Here is a 20,401-nt window from a genome sequence, read left to right as displayed (position 1 = left end):
TGAAGCAACACTCTTCCCCCAGTAGCTCCACAAAGTCTCATCATCACCAGCATTCCTGTGTTACTGTCCGCCATATTACCTTGCACACAAATTTATTTTTTCCTACAGGGGCACAAGAGTTGGATTCCATAAGATTGTCCACGTATAGGACAGCTTGCAAACTCAGATTCGTTCAGAAGAAATGCAACCGTGAGTATGGCGTGATGTCCTCTGTCTGAGGTTTGATTGGGATTGTCTTGTGTCTCTGAAAACACGTAGCTAAAAGGGAAACGTGTCTGTGCATTTCTATTCTGTCTTTTCACAGTCCATTTGGTGGACATCTGGAATGTGATTGAGGCGTTCAGAGAGAACGGCCTGAACACCATGGACCTCAACACAGAGTTCACTGTGGCTCGCCTGGAAGCAATACTCTCCACCATCTTCTACCAGCTCAACAAGCGCATGCCCACCACCCACCAGATCAATGTGGAACAGTCCATCAGTATGCTGCTCAACTTCCTGCTGGCTGCCTATGACCCGTGAGGATCCACCATGACCGCATCACTGTGTGACGGTCACTGAGCGTGATTATGGGGCAATTGTGTTGGATGTGTTTGTGTACGTGTGTGGTGTGTGTGGCGTCTGTTCACACACAGTCATTCATGGGAGAACGAAATCCAGACTGACTGTTGTTTTAACAATGTAATGGTCTCACAATAGTCTTGTGTCAAGTGATACATCTTTAGTTCTGATGAAAGACAAGAGAAAGTAAACAGTGAAAATGACATAGTGATGATGATAAATACAGTTGAACCATTTCTGCTTGTTTTTACTGCTGTAATTACAGTGTATAAGAGCAACTTAAAGGTGCTACACAGGATTTTTGGTCATTTTTGCGTTGTAATTTCAGAAAATGTTCATAATATATTTGGCACTAATAGTGGAATAATAATGTTTCACAGTATTACTTACCCGCTAGTGTTGTGATTGGCTGTGATATTCGTCTATTTATTTCTCCTGCCAGAGTATCATCTGTCAAACCGGGAAAGCTGTTCTGACCTTGTTTTCTCACATAAACTGAAATTGAGGGAACAGTGTAGAATTGTAGCAACCGGGAAATGACAGAGCGATTTCCACTAGATAACACAGCCACAAAGTCAGAACAGCTTTCCCAGTTTGACAACAGATGCTGCTCCGGTGGGAGAAATCAATAGGCGAGTATCACAACCATTCAAAAGAATGTAAGTCATACTGTGAAACACTATCATTCCACTATTAGCGCCAGATATATTAATAGACATTTTCAGAAATTATAATACAAAAATACCAAAAAAATCCTAGGGGTAGCACCTTGAATGTGAAAGTGTTTAGGTTATTGCAGGTATTATCATTGTACTGCATATTCTTGACCTTTTCACAAATACACAAATTATACAAATTATACAAATCTGAAAAAACACTAAACACATTTCTTCTTTTAGGGAAAGCCTCGGAAAAATCTCTGTCTTTGTTGTGAAGATGGCCCTGGCAACCATCTGCGGAGGGAAGATTTTGGATAAATTAAGATGTAAGATACATGGTTAATATTTCTTAAGATTGTAGATTACGATTAAGATGAATTAATCATTTACAGAGAATGATTTGCCCAACATTACTGTCCAGTGTTTACAGATTTCTATTAAATATGACCTATAATTATTTACAATATTAGTGAAATGGTTTTCCTTCCAAGAAATGCTAATTGAGTATGCTAAAAAGCATATTTTCTGTGTTGGAATGATGTGGGCATTAGTGGTGCGTGGGTCAGCTGTTTGTGCACCTGCACCCTCCCGCAATTGCTAATAACACATCTGAAACCGCCGGACTATATGTGATAAAGTGAAAATCTGAGGCCTGCACCTGACCCTAACCTGCTAAGACAGAAAATGCCCTGTAGGCTACAGTCAGAGACAGCGGAGTGATTTTTTGACAAGGGGGTGCAGGATATCTTTGCCTGATTTATGTTGTTGCATATAATTTCAGACATTTTTGGTAGGCTATTTGTTTGTCAAATTGTCTATAATTAGATACATGCAGCTTATCTTCTCTTATTATACACTGAGTGTGCAAAACATTAAGAACACCTTCCTATTATTGAGTTGCACGCACACCTTTCTCCCTCAGAACAGCCTCAATTTGTCTGGACATGGACTCTACGAGGTGTCGAAAGCGTTCCACAGGGATGCTGGCCCATGTTGACTCCAATGCTTCCTACGGTTGCGTCAAGTTGGCTGGATGTCCTTTAGGTGGTGGACCATTATTGAAAAACCTAGCAGTGTTACAGTTCTTGACACAAACCAGTGTGCCTGGTGCCTACTACCATACCCCGTTCAATGCACTGTTGGCACTTTCTAATTGGATAGGACGGGCTCGTGATAATGGCTGGAGCGGAATCAGTGGAATGGTATCAAACCAACACATGGTTTAATGCCATTCCATTTGCTCTGTTCCAGCCATTATTATGAGCCGTCCTCCCTCCTCAGCAGCCTCCACTGGTTCAAAGGCACTTAAATCTTTTGTTTTTCCCATTCACCCGCTGAATGGAACACATACACAATCCATGTCTCAATTGTCTCAAGGCTTAAAAGGCCTTCTTTAACCGGTCGCTTTCTCTTCATCTACAGTGATTGAAGTGGATTTAACAAGTGACATCAATAAGGGATCATAGCTTTCACCTGAATTCACCTGGTCGGTCTGTAATGGAAAGATTTCTCAATGTTTTGTATACTCAATGTATGTTGCCCTAGAAGACCCTTGCTCACCAGAATAATGTAATAGATCAATAGAATGAAAGCTTCAATCTAGTTGAGATTGGTCAAGTTTGCTCTGTCATCTCTGATTCTTTCATAGATGTTTAGGGACCAGGGAGAAAATGCAATAACCCTAAAGAAACGGGAAATATTTTCTTAGAAACATTTCCAAATGACATCAGTTTGACCAGTTGTAAGGAAATAGAAAGCTGTGAAAACGACCCAACATGTTTCTGATAAGATTTCAGTTTGGCTTGGATGCATATTTTATGTGGTTGCAATATGATCAGCTTTTATGATGCTGATTAAGATAGCACCTCCACAGACAATATCTAACTGCACATTCACATTCTCTCAAGATGCCGAAAGAAATACATTTCTCCACGCCTGTTCCCAAGTTCAAATGTAGCCCACATTTGGTGTATCATTTTACTGCAAGAAATGTTTCATTCTGAGGGAGTTAATATTAAGGCTATGTGAGAGGTTGTAGACCTACAGTCAGTGTTCAGATTTCAGTTTCCATTTAACCCATCTGAACAGTAGGCTACAGTCCCTTTGACGTATCATAGGCCTACAGTCCCTTTGACGTATCATAGGCCTACAGTCCCTTTGACGTATCATAGGCCTACAGTCCCTTTGACGTATCATAGGCCTACAGTCCCTTTGACGTATCATAGGCCTACAGTCCCTTTGACGTATCATAGGCCTACAGTCCCTTTGACGTATCATAGGCCTACAGTCCCTTTGACGTATCATAGGCCTACAGTCCCTTTGACGTATCATAGGCCTACAGTCCCTTTGATGTATCATAGGCCTACAGTCCCTTTGACGTATCATAGGCCTACAGTCCCTTTGACGTATCATAGGCCTACAGTCCCTTTGACGTATCATAGGCCTACAGTCCCTTTGACGTATCATAGGCCTACAGTCCCTTTGACGTATCATAGGCCTACAGTCCCTTTAACGTATCATAGGCCTACAGTCCCTTTGACGTATCATAGGCCTACAGTCCCTTTGACGTATCATAGGCCTACAGTCCCTTTGACGTATCATAGGCCTACAGTCCCTTTGACGTATCATAGGCCTACAGTCCCTTTGACGTATCATAGGCCTACAGTCCCTTTGACGTATCATAGGCCTACAGTCCCGTGAAAAAGTATTTGCCTCCCTTTCTGATTTTCTCAATTTTAGCATATTTTTGATACTGAATGTTATCAGATCTTCAACCAAAACCTAATACTAGATAAAGGGAACCTGAGTTTGCAAATAACAAAAAAAGATATACTACTTATATTTATTTAATTAACAAAGTTATGCAACACCCAATGCCCCTGTGTGAAAAAGTCATTTCCCCCTTACACTCAAAAACTAGTCGTGTCACCTTTAGCTGCAATGACTGCAACCAAATGCTTCCTATAGTTGTTAATCGGTCTCTCACATCGCTGTGAAGGAATTTTGGCCCACTTGCATATGCAGAACTGCTTTAACTCTCATTTTGGGGTTTTCAAGTATGAACTGCTCGTTTTAAGTCCTTCCACAACATCTCAATTGGGATTAGGTTTGGACTATATCAACAATGGACAAATAATGAAACAAATACCAAATAACTATTCATGGCTGGGAGAAGTAATTATTTATAATAAAAAGGATAGGGCTTATTACTTAATCCACAAATTTATTGCAGCAGAGCAGCCACAGCTACTCATAGGGAAAGTAAATGATGGGTTAGGGCATTTTAGCTTATGTTTTGTGGTAATTACTACGGATTGCTACCCAGCTCTCATTTGTTTTAGTTTTAGTTTCAGTGATTGCACTGCCTATTGCTGCAATTAGCTAACAATGGTGACAGCTGACAATTAATTTGATCAATTAATTATATATTTTGGAGTAACCCCCCCCCATTTTCTGCCCAGATATTTTTTCACAGATATCAGACCCTGGTGGCATAATGGTATACTCCCAATTTGACCAGTTTCTGAGGGAGGTTCTCAAATTACCAATGACTGTTTTTGAGGCACCTTCCTTTGGCTATACTGAGCAAGCCACAAGAACTTGCTTTGCACAACAGGTGAGAGTCCCATCTACACAAAAAATGAACATCAATTTTCAAGTAAATTGAATGTACAGTGCATTTGGAAAGTATTCAGACCCCTTGACTTTTTCTCCTTGACTTTTTCCACATTTTGTTACGTTACAGCCTTATTCTAAAATTGATTATGTATGTTTTATTCCTCATCAGTCTACACACAATACCCCATAATGACAAAGCAAACTGGTTTTTAGACATTTTTGCAAATGTATAAAAAATTGTTTTTAAATTATCGTATTTGCATAACTATTCAGACCCTTTACTCAGTACTTTGTTGAAGCACCTTTGGAAGCGATTACAGCCTCGAGTTTTCTTGGGTATGAGACTACAAGCTTGGTCTGAGAGTTCTTTAGGTGCCTTTTGGCAAACTCCAAGCGGGCTGTCTTGTGCCTTTTACTGAGGAGTGTCTTCCATCTGGCCACTCAACCATAAAGGCCTGATTTGTGGAGTGCTGCAGAGATGGTTGTACTTCTGGAAGGTTCTCCCATCTCCAGAGAGGAATTCTGGATCTCTGTCAGAGTGACCATTGGGTTCTTGGTCATCTTCCTGACCAAGGCCCCTTTCCCCCCATCCCTCAGCTCTAGGAAGAGTCTTGGTGGTTCCAAACTTATTCCACTTAAGAATGATGGAGGCCACTGTGTTCTTGGGGACCTTCAATGCTGCAGACATTTTTTGGTACCCTTCCTCAGATCCGTGCCTCGACACATTCCTGTCTCAGAGCTCTACGGACAATTTCTTCGATCTCATGGCTTGGTTTTTTCTCTGACATGCTCTGTCAACTGTGGGACCTTATATAGTCAGGTGTGTGCCTTTCCAAATCATGCCCAATCAATTGAATTTACCACAGGTGGACTCCAATCAAGTTGCAGAAACATATCAAGGAGAATCAATGGAAACAGGATGCACCTGAGTTCAATTTTGTAAATAATTTTGTAAATAATGTATTTCTGTAAAAAAAAAAAAAAAAAAAATTCACTTTGTCATTGTGGGGTATTGTGTGTAGGTCGATGAATAAGGCTGTAACGTAACAAAATGTGGAAAAAGGGAAGGGGTCTGAATAGTTTCTGAATGCACTGTATACAACACGCTATTGGTATAGATACTGTATAGTGGGTGGATGTTGTAATTGTGTATAAAACATCCCATCATATTACTGTATTTTCTTTCTACTACTACCCCATATGCCAAACCTGTATTTGATGTGTAACCCCGTCCTCTACTGTATGTTGACAGAAAAAGGTCTCCCTCAACACATTCCTGGACACGCTGATGTCAGACCCTCCTCCTCAGTGTCTGGTGTGGTTACCACTCATGCATCGCTTGGCTAATGTGGAGAATGGTGAGCCACCACAGCATATTTAACACATTCATGGGATGGCTGCGGGTAGGAATGATGGGTCATTTTGTCTCATATCATCGCATTGAGTCACTACACAGTAGACATACAGTACATGCTCAGGAACCCATGCCCGAGCGCGAGCACACACACGCAGCCTTCCACCATCGCCCACCTCCCAACCCCTCATGAATGACAAGGAACTGACAACAGAATTAAAGTCTTACACACACTGATGATCACAGAACACCCTCCCTTATTTGATGTAAATCAAAAGAATGCTGTCTAATAGACCTGCAAAACATCCCAGTGCCATTGGTTTTTTTTATAAAGATATTGGTTGCACCAAATATGTATTTGTATCAACAACCTTTGGTGTGTGTGTGTGTGTGTCTGTGTGTGTGGTATATATATGCACGTGTGTGTGTATGTGTGTGTGTACGTGCATCCCCATGCACGTGTTTGTATGTCTGTGTGCGTGCACATGTTTGTGTGTGTGCCATGCCCCCTGCAGTGTTCCACCCGGTCGAGTGCTCTTACTGCCACAGTGAGAGTATGATGGGTTTCCGCTACCGCTGCCAGCAATGTCATAATTACCAGCTGTGTCAGGACTGCTTCTGGAGGGGGCATGCCAGCGGTTCCCATAGCAACCAGCACCAAATGAAGGAGTACACGTCATGGGTAAGGGGGGTGATGGGGTGGGGAGAGAGGGGGGGGGGGGATGACAGCATCAGGCCAGCCAGCCAGTGCAGCAGCCATTTCTGCTTTGCTTCACCCAATGCAATGCTATGGGGATGGTGATGAGACTGTGATTCGATTCTCTTACATTTTGGTCAATGACATCTAGTCCTGTATCAAATTTTTGAAAGTCATTACTCTGTTTTTAAGTGCCTCTCCCTGCCCTCTCGAAATCAGACGTAGCATCTTTTTGGGTTTCTCCCAGAAATCGCCTGCTAAGAAGTTATCTAATGCTCTCAGCAAGTCTCTGAGCTGTGCATCCAGCAGAGAACCTTTACACCCTATGTTTCCCGACATGCCAGAGAAACCTCTGAACCTAGCCCACATTGTGTAAGTATGGTGTGAGTTGTATAGGTATTCTATTATATTCCTACAGTAACATAGTAAAACTTGTATTCTATAGCACAATCCTCCTTTTCAATTTCAATACATTTCATATCCATCCCATCATCCCTAACTAGCCCCTTATCCCCAAAGTAAATGTTGAAACGTTGTGAATTGTACGTACTGTATATCTACATGTTTTGTAATTGCCTTATATACATTACACTACATGCTTCTAACACTCAAGTAATAACAATCAGTCAGTTGTCGGATGCACATGATCAATTCATGTTAGCTGTAGGAATAACCACAATTGGTAAAACAGATGTTTTATCTTTGCTCAGTTTCTTGTGGGAAAATCAAAAAAGACTATATGAGGACAAGGTCTTCTAGAACTACAGTATGTCTTTGATACATTCTTATACAAACCCTTAAGAGCTAAGCTGAGCCCAGTCTGTAGTGTGGGAAACGAGTGGCAATTCATTCTAATGGCTGACAGACAGAAATTGATTTGGTCATCTAGACCCTTTTCATGTGGAAGTGAATTCAGTTGTACCACTTCACTGTGGCCTTTGTAGTGCATGCATGGGTGATCGTAACAAATGTCTTTGTTCTTTTCTTGCTGCAAAATAGAGACACTTGGTAAGTTTGCTTTGAATATTTGCCTAGAATATGTAGAAATGCCTGTAGTACATTTAATTAGATCAACTCAAGTAATATAGAAGGTAGTGTAATATATTACTAGTAGCTAGTGCAATATTATTTTGTCCCAGTATACTATGCCCTGTAGCTCCTTAAAGTCACTTCAGTTTTAGCACAACCTACTTGTGTGCAGTTTACTACCGATTTCTGCATCAGTTATCCCAACTTTCCTTTGTGCCACATGTGAATACCTTTTTAGGTCATGTAAACAATAAGATTATGAGGAGTCAATGACCTTTGGATGAGTGAAGAGGGAATCCACACCCACGCATTGTTTACATAACAATATTGTCACAATCAGAAACTGCCCTGACTCCCCAGACCCATTCAATGCTCCGTCAGCCTTCTGAGACCTAGATCAGAAAGACACAGGCACACACACACAGGCACACACACACACACACACACACACACACACACACACACACACACACACACACACACACACACACACACACACACACACACACACACACACACACACACACACACACACACACTATCTCTCTCTCTCCCACACACACACACAGACTCTCTGTCATGTTGGCTGTTTGAACATAATACAGTTTGTCTCCTGCACAGGCCTCCCAGACCAATGAACAGCACCAATGACTTCATGCTCTCCCACTCCATGCCCACGTCAGGGAACCCTTACTCCACTAAGAAGTAAGTATCTGAGATCAGAAAGACTGCAACGAGGCCGTATATGCAGAATCAGGTTACCTGACTGTACATATTCGTCATGATTAAAGATTACTACATCCACTTAAGTCCCCTGAAAGTCCACATATACCCGTATGAATTCTACTAACCAGTCCTTATTTCTGTAAACCTGTATGGTTGTATCTGGCTGGTTGGTACAGGGTAGAGTGTTGGTGGAGGTGAGTGTTGTGTTTGTGTGTGCCTGGGTCAATTGTTGTGTTTGTGTGTGTTGCTCCTTTCGCGGTCTCACTCTTTTGTCTGGTGTAAATAGCTTGCCTTATAAAACCAAGAATAATGAAGCTGAGCAGAGAAAACAGTTGGCTAGGGCTGCTCCAGATCTGTTGAAAGGAAGGGGGTAAGTAACCCAGTGACCCAAGGGTGCCTACTGCCTGTGAGAATGGTTTGGTGACTCAAATGCATGCACAAACTAATTTATATAGATATAGGCTTTAATTGAAATGGAACAATATTTCTTATATAGCGCATTACTTTTGACCATGCTCAGGCCTGTGGGGCTCTATTAATGGTGAATATGGTGCCATTTCAGACGTAGATATAGTCATTATAGAGCGCACACTGTAGTGCTCATTGTCCCAGTGGAGCCATTCACTCTTCTGGTTTCCTACAGTGTAGATGGTTTTACACAGTGATACTCAAGGGGCTATTTGAAAGATGCTAGATAGTGCATGCATAACAAAGACCATTGACCATTCATTAGGGTAGAGTATCTATTACAGTCATTTTCATACGTGTCCCACGTTACCTGGGAGAGTGAAGCTAACTGCTCCAAGTCACCAATATTAGCTTGGAGTCTCTCTCTCAAGTTTCTTTTACAATGATTAACATACAACTACACTCCTTTTGACTTACTTTTTATATCCTTTTATTTTCTGTTTCGCTGGCTGGTAGTGTCAGCCTTGGACTCAGGAATAGTACAAGTGCACGGTAGATACACACACACACACACACACTGAGCGAGCCAGGGAAATTTACAGGAGAAGTTACATGCATAGTTATCTGGCGTCAGTGAGTCCTCATCTCTATGTATTGGAGCTGCACCTCTACTTGATGCTAGTTTAAGGAAAGAGACAAAGGGCTCCATTGGTTTAAACACTGACCTCATTTGTAGAGCCAGGTTTCTAAAGATATGTACCTTCAGTGGATGTGATGATTAGGAGAGGTTGTACGGGGTCATTTGTTGACGATGTGGTTAAGGTGGGGTTTTGGTCTTGTGAGTCAGTAGTAAACAAACAGTACAAAAATCACTCATTCTTGTCTTGACAATATTATTGAAATCATTAGCTTTATCAGACATAGTGGCAGTTAGTGCATGACGACGCTTTGCATCTTGCCGCTATAGGTTATTTAGCACATTTTTCAAAATGTCAAATGAACGACATATCAATGTTTTGACATTCATTTACTTTCACAGTTTTTCAATGTTTTGACATAGTACTTTCACAGTTGAAAACCTAAACACTGTCTATTCAGATAACAATTCCCATAAAGGGATTATGATACAGGATTAGAGATATAAATGCATGTTTTTCTCTCTCTCTGTGTACTGTAAATGATTTGAAAATGCAGTACAGGTACAGCATCACATTCCTATCCATAGTTCTAGTATCTAAAGAGAATACAACAGGGATAGCATAACACAGTTTTGTGTTTTCTTCTATTAAACATTCAATGACTGAGAAGACATTGTGTCTCTCTTCAGACCTGTTCTTGTCCGGTCCTCTTTTCTCCTTGTTCTCATCATGTGTGCCGTTTGTGTTTGTGTTCTGAAACCCTACACTGTTCCAGGTTAAACTACAGTCTCGATGTGGCCGATAGACTGGCTGATGAACATGTTCTCATTGGGCTGTATGTGAATCTCCTACAACACAACCCCATGTCATGGTTAGTCTGGATTCCTGTCTGTAAAGTAACAGTGGAAACTACTAGCTACAGTGCCTTCAGAAAATATTCCACATTTTGTTGTGTTGTAGCCTGAGTTCAACATGGGTCAAATATTTTTTCTCTCTCGCCCATCTACACACAATATACCATAATGACAAAATTTTAGCAAATGTATTGAAAATGAACAACAGAAATATCTAATTTACATAAGTATTCACACCTCTGAGTCAATACATGTTAGAATCACCTTTGGCAGCGATTACAGCTGTGAGTCTTTCTGGGTAAGAGCTTTGCACACCTGGATTGTACAATATTTGCACATTATTCTTTTAAGAATTCTTCAAGCTCTGTCAAGTTGTTTTTTGATCATTGCTAGACAGCCATTTTCAAGTTTTGCCATAAAATGTCAAGCCAATTCAAGACAAAACTACAGGTGAAGTCGGAAGTTTACATACACTTAGGTTGGAGTCATTAAAACTCGTTTTTCAACCATTCCACAAATGTCTTGTTAACAATCTATAGTTTTGGCAAGTCAGTTAGGACATCTACTTTGTGCATGACACAAGTAATTTTTCCAACAACTGTTTACAGACAGATTATTTCACTTATAATTCACTGTATCACAATTCCAGTGGGTCAGAGGTTTACACACACTAAGTTGACTGTGTCTTTAAACAGCTTGGAAAATTCCAGAAAACGATGTCATGGCTTTAGAAGCTTCTGATTGGCTAATTTACATAATTGAGTCAGTTGGAGGTGTACCTGTGGATGTATTTCAAGACCTACCTTCAAATTGGTTCATCCTTGGAAGCAATTTCCAAACGCCTGAAGGTACCAAGTTCATCTGTACAAACAATGTACGCAAGTATAAACACCATGGGACCACGCAGCTGTCATACCGCTCAGGAAGGAGATGCGTTCTGTCTCCTAGAGGTGAACGTACTTTGGTGCGAAAAGTGCAAATCAATCCCAGAACAACAGCAAAGGACCTTGTGAAGAAGCTGGAGGAAACAGGTACAAAAGTATCTATATCCACAGTGAAACGAGTCCCATATAGACATAACCTGAAATGCCGCTCAGCAAGGAAGAAGCCACTGCTCCAAAACCGCCATAAAAAGCCAGACTACGGTTTGCAACTGCACATGGGGACAAAGATTGTACTTTTTGGAGAAATGTCCTCTGGTCTGATGAAACAAAAATAGAACTGTTTGGCCATAATAACCATCGTTATGTTTGGAGGAAAAAGGGGGAGGCTAGCAAGCCGAAGAACTCCATCCCTACTGTGAAGCACGGGGGTGGCAGCATCATGTTGGGGGGTGCTTTGCTGCAGGAGGGACTGGTGCACTTCACAAAATAGATGGCTTCATGAGGCAGGAAAATGATGTGGATAGATTGAAGTAACATCTCAAGACATCAGTCAGGAAGTTAAAGCGTGGTCGTAAATGGGTCTTCCAAATGGACAATGACCCCAAGCATACTTCCAAAGTTGTGGCAAAATGGCTTAAGGACAACAAAGTCAAGGTATTGGAGTGGCCATCACAAAGCCCTGACCTCAATCCTAAAGAAAAATTGTGGACAGAACTGAAAAAGCGTGTGCGAGCAAGGAGGCCTACAAACCTGACTCAGTTACACCAGCTCTGCCAGGAGGAATGGGCCAAAATTCACCCAAATTATTGTGGGAAGCTTGTGGAAGGTTACCTTAAATGTTTGACCCAAGTTAAACAATTTAAAGGTAATGCTACCCAATACTAATTGAGTATATGTAAACTTCTGACCCACTGGGAATGTGATGTAAGAAATAAAAGCTGAAATAAATCATTATCTCTACTATTATTCTGACATTTCACATTCTTAAAATAAAGTGGTGATCCTAACTGACCTAAGACAGGGAATGTTTACTTAAATGTAAGGAATTGAAAAACTGTGTTTAAATGTATTTGGCTAAGGTGTATGTAAACTTCCGACTTCAACTGGATAACTAGGCCACTCAGAAACATTCAATGTCATCTTGGTAAGCAACTCCAGTGTATATTTGGCCTTGTGTTTTAGGTTATTGTCCTGCTGAAAGGTGAATTTGTCTCCCAGTGTCTATTGGAAAGCAGACTGAACCAGAATTTCCTCTAGAATTTTGCATATGCTTACCTCTATTCTGTTTCTTTTTATCTTAAAAATCTCCCTAGTTCTTGCTGATGACAAGCATATCCATTACATGATGCAGCCACGACCATGCTTGAAAATATGAAGAGTGGTACTAAGTGATGTGTTGTGTTGGATTTTCTCCAAACTTAACAGTTTGTATTCAGGACAGAAAGTTTGTTTCTTTGCCACATTTTTTGCAGTTTTACTTTAGTGCCTTATTGCAAACAGAACACGTGTTTTGGAATAGTGTTGCACAGCCATTAAACTCTGTAACTGTTTTAAAGTCACCTTTAGTCTCATGCTGAAATACTGAAGGGGTTTCCTTCCTCTCCGGCAACTGAGTTAGAAATGACCCCTGTAACTTTGTACCGTATTGATACACTATTCAAAGTGTAATTAATAATTTCACCTTTCGCAAAGGGATGTATTCAATGCCTTCATTTTTTACCCATATACCGATAGGTGCCTTTGGAAAAATTCCCTCATCTTTGTGGTTGAATCTGTGTTTGAAATTAACTGCTCAACTGAGGGGGTACAGAGATGAGGTATTCAATCAAAAATCATGTAAAGGGCCTTCCGTGTGGCGCAACGGTCAAAGGCGCTTGAGGTGTCACTACAGACCCTGGTTCGATCCCAGGTTGTGTCGCCACCAGTTGTGACTGGGAGACCCATGAGGCGGTGCGTAATTGGCACAGCATCGTCCGGGTTAGGGGAGGGTTTGGCTGGCTGGGATTTACTTGTCCCATTGCGGTCTTGTGGCGTGCCGGGCGCCTGCAAGCTGACTACGGCCACTATCGATGGGACAAGACTGTAAATACCAATTGGATATCACGAAAAGGGGTAAAAGTAAACCCCCAAAAATATATAGTTATTTGAAACACTATTATTGCACACAAAGTTTATGCAACTTATTATGTGACTTGTTAAGCAAAGTTTTACTCCTGAACTTATTTAGGAATGCTATAATAAAGGGGTTGAATACATATTGACTGAAAACAGCTTTTCATTTTTAATTAATTTGTAAATGTCACGACTTCCGCCGAAGTCGTTCCCTCTCCTTGTTCGGGCGGCGTTCGGGGGTCGACGTCACCGGTCTTCTAGCCATCGCTGCTCCACCTTTCATTTTCCATTTGTTTTGTCTTGTTTTCCCGCACACCTGGTTCACATTCCCTCATCAGAATAAATGTATATTACCCTCTGTTTCCCCCATGTCCGTGTGTTGAATTGTTCTTTGTGTTGGGTGTTACACTACAGGCTATCTTGCGCTAGGTTTGTTTGTTTTGTTTAATCCGGTTCATGTTACTGTGGTTGTGCTTTGTGCTGCCTCCTTGCCTGTGCCTTTTGGCCAGGGTGTATATTAAAGTTCTCCTGTTATCACCCATCTCTGCTCTCCTGACTTCCCGGGCAACCAGTCACTCACCCCGTTACAGTAAAAAATTATAAACACATAATTCCACTTTGACATTATGGGGTATTGTGTGTTGGCCAGAGACACAAAATCTAAATGTAATCAATTTTAAATTCAGGCTGTAACGACAAAATGTGGGGAAAAATCAGGGGGTTTGAATACTTTCTGAAGGCACTGTATTCACATTGTATTTACACCACCCCTGGCACGGCTCTCCCTTTATTAATTGGAGCTACAAGCCTTAATACCGCATACACTACTCACATCAAGCAGAATAAATGAAAAGTGTCTATTCACAAACCATTGACGTGTCTTTTAACAGCTGACATACAGTAATGTAGCTAAGCCATTAGAAAATCTAACACTTTTTTCATTCACCATAATGCTTTTGCCAGCTGTTGTGCTACTTAGCAATCATTTTTGAAGGCTAAATCAACATTATCTTGCTCATTAAGTTGTTACAGGGCTGTAGAAAGTTGCATTTGTTTTGCTCTTCACGTAGTAAAGATCTAGTTTACTGCCCTAGAATTGTCATTTTAATGTGCTTATGATGACAGCTTGGAATTTGCTGCTTTTCCTTTGCTTTGATAAGTGGCAGTAGTCAGTTCTTTTCAGAGAACATCTGTGTGTTTATGTTTGTCCTCTATTAGAACAACTTGGGCCGTTACATTAAATAGTTTGATTGGATTTAGATTATTGGACTAGTGCGTGTTCATGAGTTGCAATAAATGCTGTACAATAGATCTCAAAGTTTTCAACAGTATTGGGATTGTTCCTTTTCTCTGAAAGGAAACTCAGACCTTAACAAAATGATCCAGTGGAAGCTACTGACCGTTTACTGAAGCATCCATCCAAATGGACTATTTTGTAAGGGTGCTAAGATTGTTGGAATCATCTGCTTTAGTCCTTGCTGTTCCTCTCTCCTGCTGCCTCCGCCTCTCTTGACTCTGTGTAGTAGTATCATCTTAGAGATCTTTCTGCAGATTAAAAATACTTACAGTTTCAACTGCATGTTACCTTCCTTAGCGTTTGTATAAGCTTAATGTTGTTCTTTAGTGTGTATAGTATGTGTGTGTGTGTGTGTGTGTGTGTGTGTGTGTGTGTGTGTGTGTGTGTGTGTGTGTGTGTGTGTGTGTGTACATGCGTTGGTATCTAGCTGCTTTAAGGCTTTGGCAAAATGGCTATGATTTGTCCCTAAATAGCATCACCAATTGACAAACAAACTAAGTGTTTGCATGTAAATACTGTGCATTATACTTAACTAAACAATCACACAGACACACTGTTCCAATGATCATTTCCATGAGGAAATTCCCATGAAATATTCTTTCCCAATGTATATACAGTAATGTAAGTACAGTACAGAACTACTTTTTATATTTGTCTGCGGTAAATATATAGGTGGAAGTGTGACTCTGTCTCCTCTCCGCCTTGTAAACAGTTTGCTGGAGAGCAGTAACCACCAGGATGAAGAGCACAGTCTCATCGCCCGCTACGCTGCTAGACTGGCCTCTGACGGAGCCGCCGTGGTGAGACACATGCTATCTGAGGGCATAGAGGGAGAAAATACCATGAATAGCAACCTGACATCTTTGTGTGCACAGCACAAATACACATTTGTTCCAATTGTCTGTCTCTGAAGATAAAAGTTGAGCGTGGCCCTGAGTCAGGCCACCCAGTCAGGAAAAACTTGTGCCCCTAAGTGTATGAGGTGGTTTCTGAGTAGCATTGAATAAGGAAATGACATCAGTAGGATTAACCTCAGTACAATAGATAATGTCATGTGTTCCTGTGTGTTATGGTAATGTCATGATCATGTCATGTGTCTCTGTGTTACAGCAACAAGCCCAGCAGCAGAGGGTCCCCAACGACATCTCTTTCACTCTGGACGCCAACAAGCAGCAGAGGCAGCTTATTGCCGAGCTGGAGAGCAAAAACAGGTCAGGGATGGATTCCCTCTGAATTCGCTTTTCTCTCTCTGTTCGCCTCTTTTTTACAAACCTGCCAATCGTGCCAAATTACAAGAATGGTGATAGCTTACTTAATGTTCTACCCAATGTGCTTCTCACACAAGCTGTGGTCACAAGTTATTCTAATAGGCTGTAGTAGGGCTGTGACAATTATGGAATTTTGGGTAACAGTCAATTGTCATGCAAATAGCCACAGTTATTATCATAATTGTAATTTTTGTTGAAAAGTGTTTTGAACTTCTAATGCATTTTTCAAAATGAGCTACGACACAAAAAAAAATGCAACAACACAGCTTTATGAATGGTTTTGACCGCTTGGAACTTTTGGAAATGAAGCATATCCTCCCGACCATGCCGTTCTGCTCGTAAAATGAGCAGAACTGCACCAAACTTTACCCACTTGTACAAATTAAACTGCTATTGGGTGAACTATATCTACTTGAATATAAAGTTGAACTCCCCTTCTTTTAAAAATATTATTACGATTGTGACGTTGTTGTTTTTTAAGTTATTGTCCATAATTGTTGGTTACACGATTATACACGTTCATACCGTGCCTGTGCCATCCCGGTTATACGGTATTACCGGTGATACAACATGGGGTGTTGTTTTTTTTTTTCAATGTTAAAAAAAGCCCCCAATAGGCCTCCCGAATGGCGCAGAGGTCTAAGGCACTGCATCACCATAGATCCTGGTTCGATACCGTGCTGTGTTGCAGGCGGCCATGATTGGGAGACCCGTGAGGCAACGCACAATTGGCCAAGTGTTGTCCGGGTTAGGGGTGGGTTTGGCCGGCCGGGATATCCTTGTCCCATCGAGCTCTAGCGTCTCCTGTGACAGGCCGGCCGCATGGGGAAAAAGCCCCCAAGAATTCCGTTACCAAAAAGCTAACCAGATGCTAACAAGTACTAAGTATATATATATATATTTTTTTACCTTTATTTTACTAGGCAAGTCAGTTAAGAACAAATTCTTATTTTCAATGACAGCCTAGGAACAGTGGGTTAACTGCCTGTTCAAGGGCAGAACGACAGATTTTGTACCTTGTCAGCTTGGGGATTTGAACTTGCAACCTTTCGGTTACTAGTCCAATGCTCTAACCACTAGGCTACACTGCCGCATATAGTGGATGCTAGGTAAATGCTAACGAGCTCATAAATGTATTCAAGATTCTCAAAAGGCTACTTACTCACAGTTTGCTGCACACACAAAACAAATACAAGACGGCAGGGATGTCAAGCTAGGAGGGGATTGTCTCTACTATTACCAAGATTTAAGAAGCTTGATCTTGCAAGGTAACATCAGCCCCTTGGCTAGCAAGTTAGAAAACCAAGTACGCAGCTGGAGAGAATTTATTTGGTACATCTTAATGAGTTATTTGGTAACTTAATAGTGATAAGATATATAGCTGACAAAACAGTCAATTTCATACAAGTTTAACTTGATCACCTCACTAACTTGCGCTGCAGGGGAATATGACTCTGTTCTGCTTCTTTGTTAACAACCACACGTGACTGGCTCAACAGCTGTTTTGGTGAACTACCGGTAAGCTTCACGATAAAACATGATCTAACAGGTGAAATGAAATGCGATTTGCTTCATCTATTTAATGCACAAGTTGACTGCAGGTATTTATTTAAAAAGTACACATTTGAAAATGTATTCAAAAACAAAACACATTTTTTCCTACGGTATTGAAAATCATACCATGAGCATTTCAAAATACTGAGGAATACGGTATATACGGTATACTTCCCAACCCTAGTGACAGCCCTTGGCTGTAGCCCAGTTTTCATGGTAGTACCAGAACAATTTGACAGGAAGTCAAATTACTTGATGTGGTTGTGGTAGACTTAATGTAGTCAAGCTAGCTGTTAATAATAATAATAATAATTTGGTGCTTAGGAAATGTCCTATTTCACACATGTACAAGTTTGTATATTATTTGCATGTGTGAACTGGAAATCTGTTTTTTTGCATATCCCAACTCCCCCTAAAGTGGTTCACGGCCAGGGTCAGCCATTATCAACAGCAACCCTGGAGCAATTAGGGTTAAGTCCCGTGCTCAAGGGCACATCAACAGATTTTTCACCTTGTCAGCTAGAGGATTCAAACAAGCAACCTTTTGGTTACTGGCCCAACACTCTAACCACTAGGTTACCTGCCGTCCATAGACCCCACCTGTAAGTCAAAACACACCATCTGAAATGCACAAAACAAAACTATACTGAACAAAAATACAAATGCAACATTCACCAATTTCAACGATTTTACTGAGTTACAGTTCATTGAAGGAAATCAGTCAATTTAAATAAATAAATTAGGCACTATTCTATGGATTTCACATGACTGGGCAGGGGCGCAGCCATGGGTGGGCTTGGAGCCAAGCCTACCCACTGGGGAGCTAGGGGCAGACAATCAGAATTTTTGCTCACAAAAGGGCTTTATTAAAGACAGAAATACTCCTCCTCAGTTTCGACAGCTTATGGTAAATTATCTTGCAACAATTCTGGTGGACATTCTTGCAGTCAGCATGCCAATTGCACACTCCCTCAAAACCTGAGACATCTGTGGCATTGTGTTGTGTGACAAAACTGCACATTTTAGAGTGTCCTTTTATTGTCCCCACCACAAGGTGCACCAGTGTAATGATCATGCTGTTTAATCAGCTTCTTGATATGCCACACCTGTCAGGTGGATGCATTATATTGGCAAACGAGAATTGTTCACTAACAGGGATGTAAACAAATGTGTGCACAACATTTAAGTTAATTAAGCTTTTTGTGTATGGAACATTTCTTGGATCTTGTAATTCAGCTCAGGAAACATGGGACCAACACTTTACATGTTGCGTTTATATTTTTGTTCAGTTATACTTCAGAAAGTTTACATATGTGATATACTAGCTTCAACTGGCATGTGTGTACGTGTGTGTCACAGAGAGATCTTGCAAGAGATCCAGCGCCTGCGAGTGCAGCACGAGCAGGCCTCCCAGCCGCCAACGGGCACCGCCCAACAGAACCCCACTCTGCTGGCCGAGCTACGTCTTCTCAGGTAGACCCATATCAAGTTTCTTAAAAAAAAATCATTCCTGACCATTTAAATGTGTGTGCATATAAACTCAACAAAAAAAGAAATGTCCTCTCACTGTCAAATGTGTTTATTTTCAGCTAACTTAACATGTGTCCATATTTGTATGAACATAATAAGATTCAACAACTGAGACATAAAGTGAACAAGTTCCACAGACATGTGACTAACAGAAGTGGAATAATGTGTCCCTGAACAAAGGGGGTGTCAAAATCAAAAGTAACAGTCAGTATCTGGTGTGGCCACCAGCTGCATTAAGTACTGCAGTGCATCTCCTCCTCATGGACTGCACCAGATTTGCCAGTTCTTGCTGTGAGATGTTACCCCACTCTTCCACAAAGTTACCTGCAAGTTCCCTAACATTTCTGGGGGGAATGGCCCTAGCCCTCACACTCCGATCCAATGGGATTGAGATCCGGGCTCTTCGCTGGCCATGGCAGAACACTGACATTCCTGTCTTGCAGGAAATCACGCACAGAGCGAGCAGTATGGCTGGTGGCATTGTCATGCTGGAGGGTCATGTCAGGATGAGCCTGCAGGAAGGGTACCACATGAGGGAGGAGGATGTCTTCCCTGTAACGCACAATGTTGAGATTGCCTGCAATGACAACAAGCTCAGTCCGATGATGCTGTGACACACCGCCCCAGACCATGACGGACCCTCCACCTCCAAATCGACCCCGCTCCAGAGTACAGGCCTTGGTGTAACGCTCATTCCTTCAACGATAAACGTGAATCCGATCATCACCCCTGTTGAGACAAAACTCTTCAGTGAAGAGTACTTTTTGGTCTGGGGCTGTTTTTCATGGTTCGGGCTAGGCCCCTCAGTTCCAGTGAAGGGAAATCTTAACGCTAAAGCATACAATGACATTCTAGACGATTCTGTGCTTCCAACTTTGTGGCAACAGTTTGGGGAAGGTCCTTTCCTGTTTCTGCATGACAATGCCCCAAGGTCCATTTAGAAAGGGTTTGTTGAGATCGGTGTGGAAGAACTTGACTGGCCTGCAGAGAGCCCTGACCTCAACCCCATCGAACAGCTTTCAGATTAATTGGAATGCTGATTGCGAGCCAGGACTAATCACCCAACATCCGTGCCAGACCTCACTAATGTTCTTGTAGCTGAATGGAAGCAAGTCCCCGCAGCAATGTTCCAACATCTAGTGGAAATCCTTCCCAGAAGAGTGGAGGCTGTTATAGCAGCAAACGGGGGACCAACTCGATATTAATGCCCAT

At 41.5% G+C, this 20,401-nt stretch overlaps 1 protein-coding gene across 18 annotated transcripts in view; it reads left to right on the top strand.

Annotated features, from left to right (window-relative positions):
* The window catches only part of dtna (dystrobrevin, alpha), a 38,650-nt gene that overhangs the window by 10,610 nt on the left and 7,639 nt on the right, over nt 1–20,401 (top strand). For 6 of the 18 annotated variants that reach the window (XM_031806893.1, XM_031806894.1, XM_031806896.1 and 3 more), the window contains exons 3-16: nt 109–189; nt 305–518; nt 1,461–1,546; nt 4,682–4,836; nt 6,091–6,196; nt 6,708–6,874; nt 7,137–7,261; nt 7,889–7,897; nt 8,540–8,623; nt 8,931–9,014; nt 10,466–10,561; nt 15,550–15,637; nt 15,948–16,048; nt 19,019–19,132. In XM_031806893.1, the coding sequence (XP_031662753.1) occupies nt 109–189; nt 305–518; nt 1,461–1,546; nt 4,682–4,836; nt 6,091–6,196; nt 6,708–6,874; nt 7,137–7,261; nt 7,889–7,897; nt 8,540–8,623; nt 8,931–9,014; nt 10,466–10,561; nt 15,550–15,637; nt 15,948–16,048; nt 19,019–19,132 (1,510 nt within the window). The remainder of the gene's footprint in view (nt 1–108; nt 190–304; nt 519–1,460; nt 1,547–4,681; nt 4,837–6,090; nt 6,197–6,707; nt 6,875–7,136; nt 7,262–7,888; nt 7,898–8,539; nt 8,624–8,930; nt 9,015–10,465; nt 10,562–15,549; nt 15,638–15,947; nt 16,049–19,018; nt 19,133–20,401) is intronic. The other 12 variants (XM_020462455.2, XM_020462460.2, XM_031806898.1 and 9 more) reach the window with 7 other exon arrangements.

Source organism: Oncorhynchus kisutch, linkage group LG27, assembly GCF_002021735.2.
Source record: "Oncorhynchus kisutch isolate 150728-3 linkage group LG27, Okis_V2, whole genome shotgun sequence".
NCBI classification, from domain to species: Eukaryota; Metazoa; Chordata; class Actinopteri; order Salmoniformes; family Salmonidae; genus Oncorhynchus; species Oncorhynchus kisutch.
Note: the sequence above shows the minus strand (reverse complement) of the source record. Positions and strands in the feature narration are given on the sequence as shown.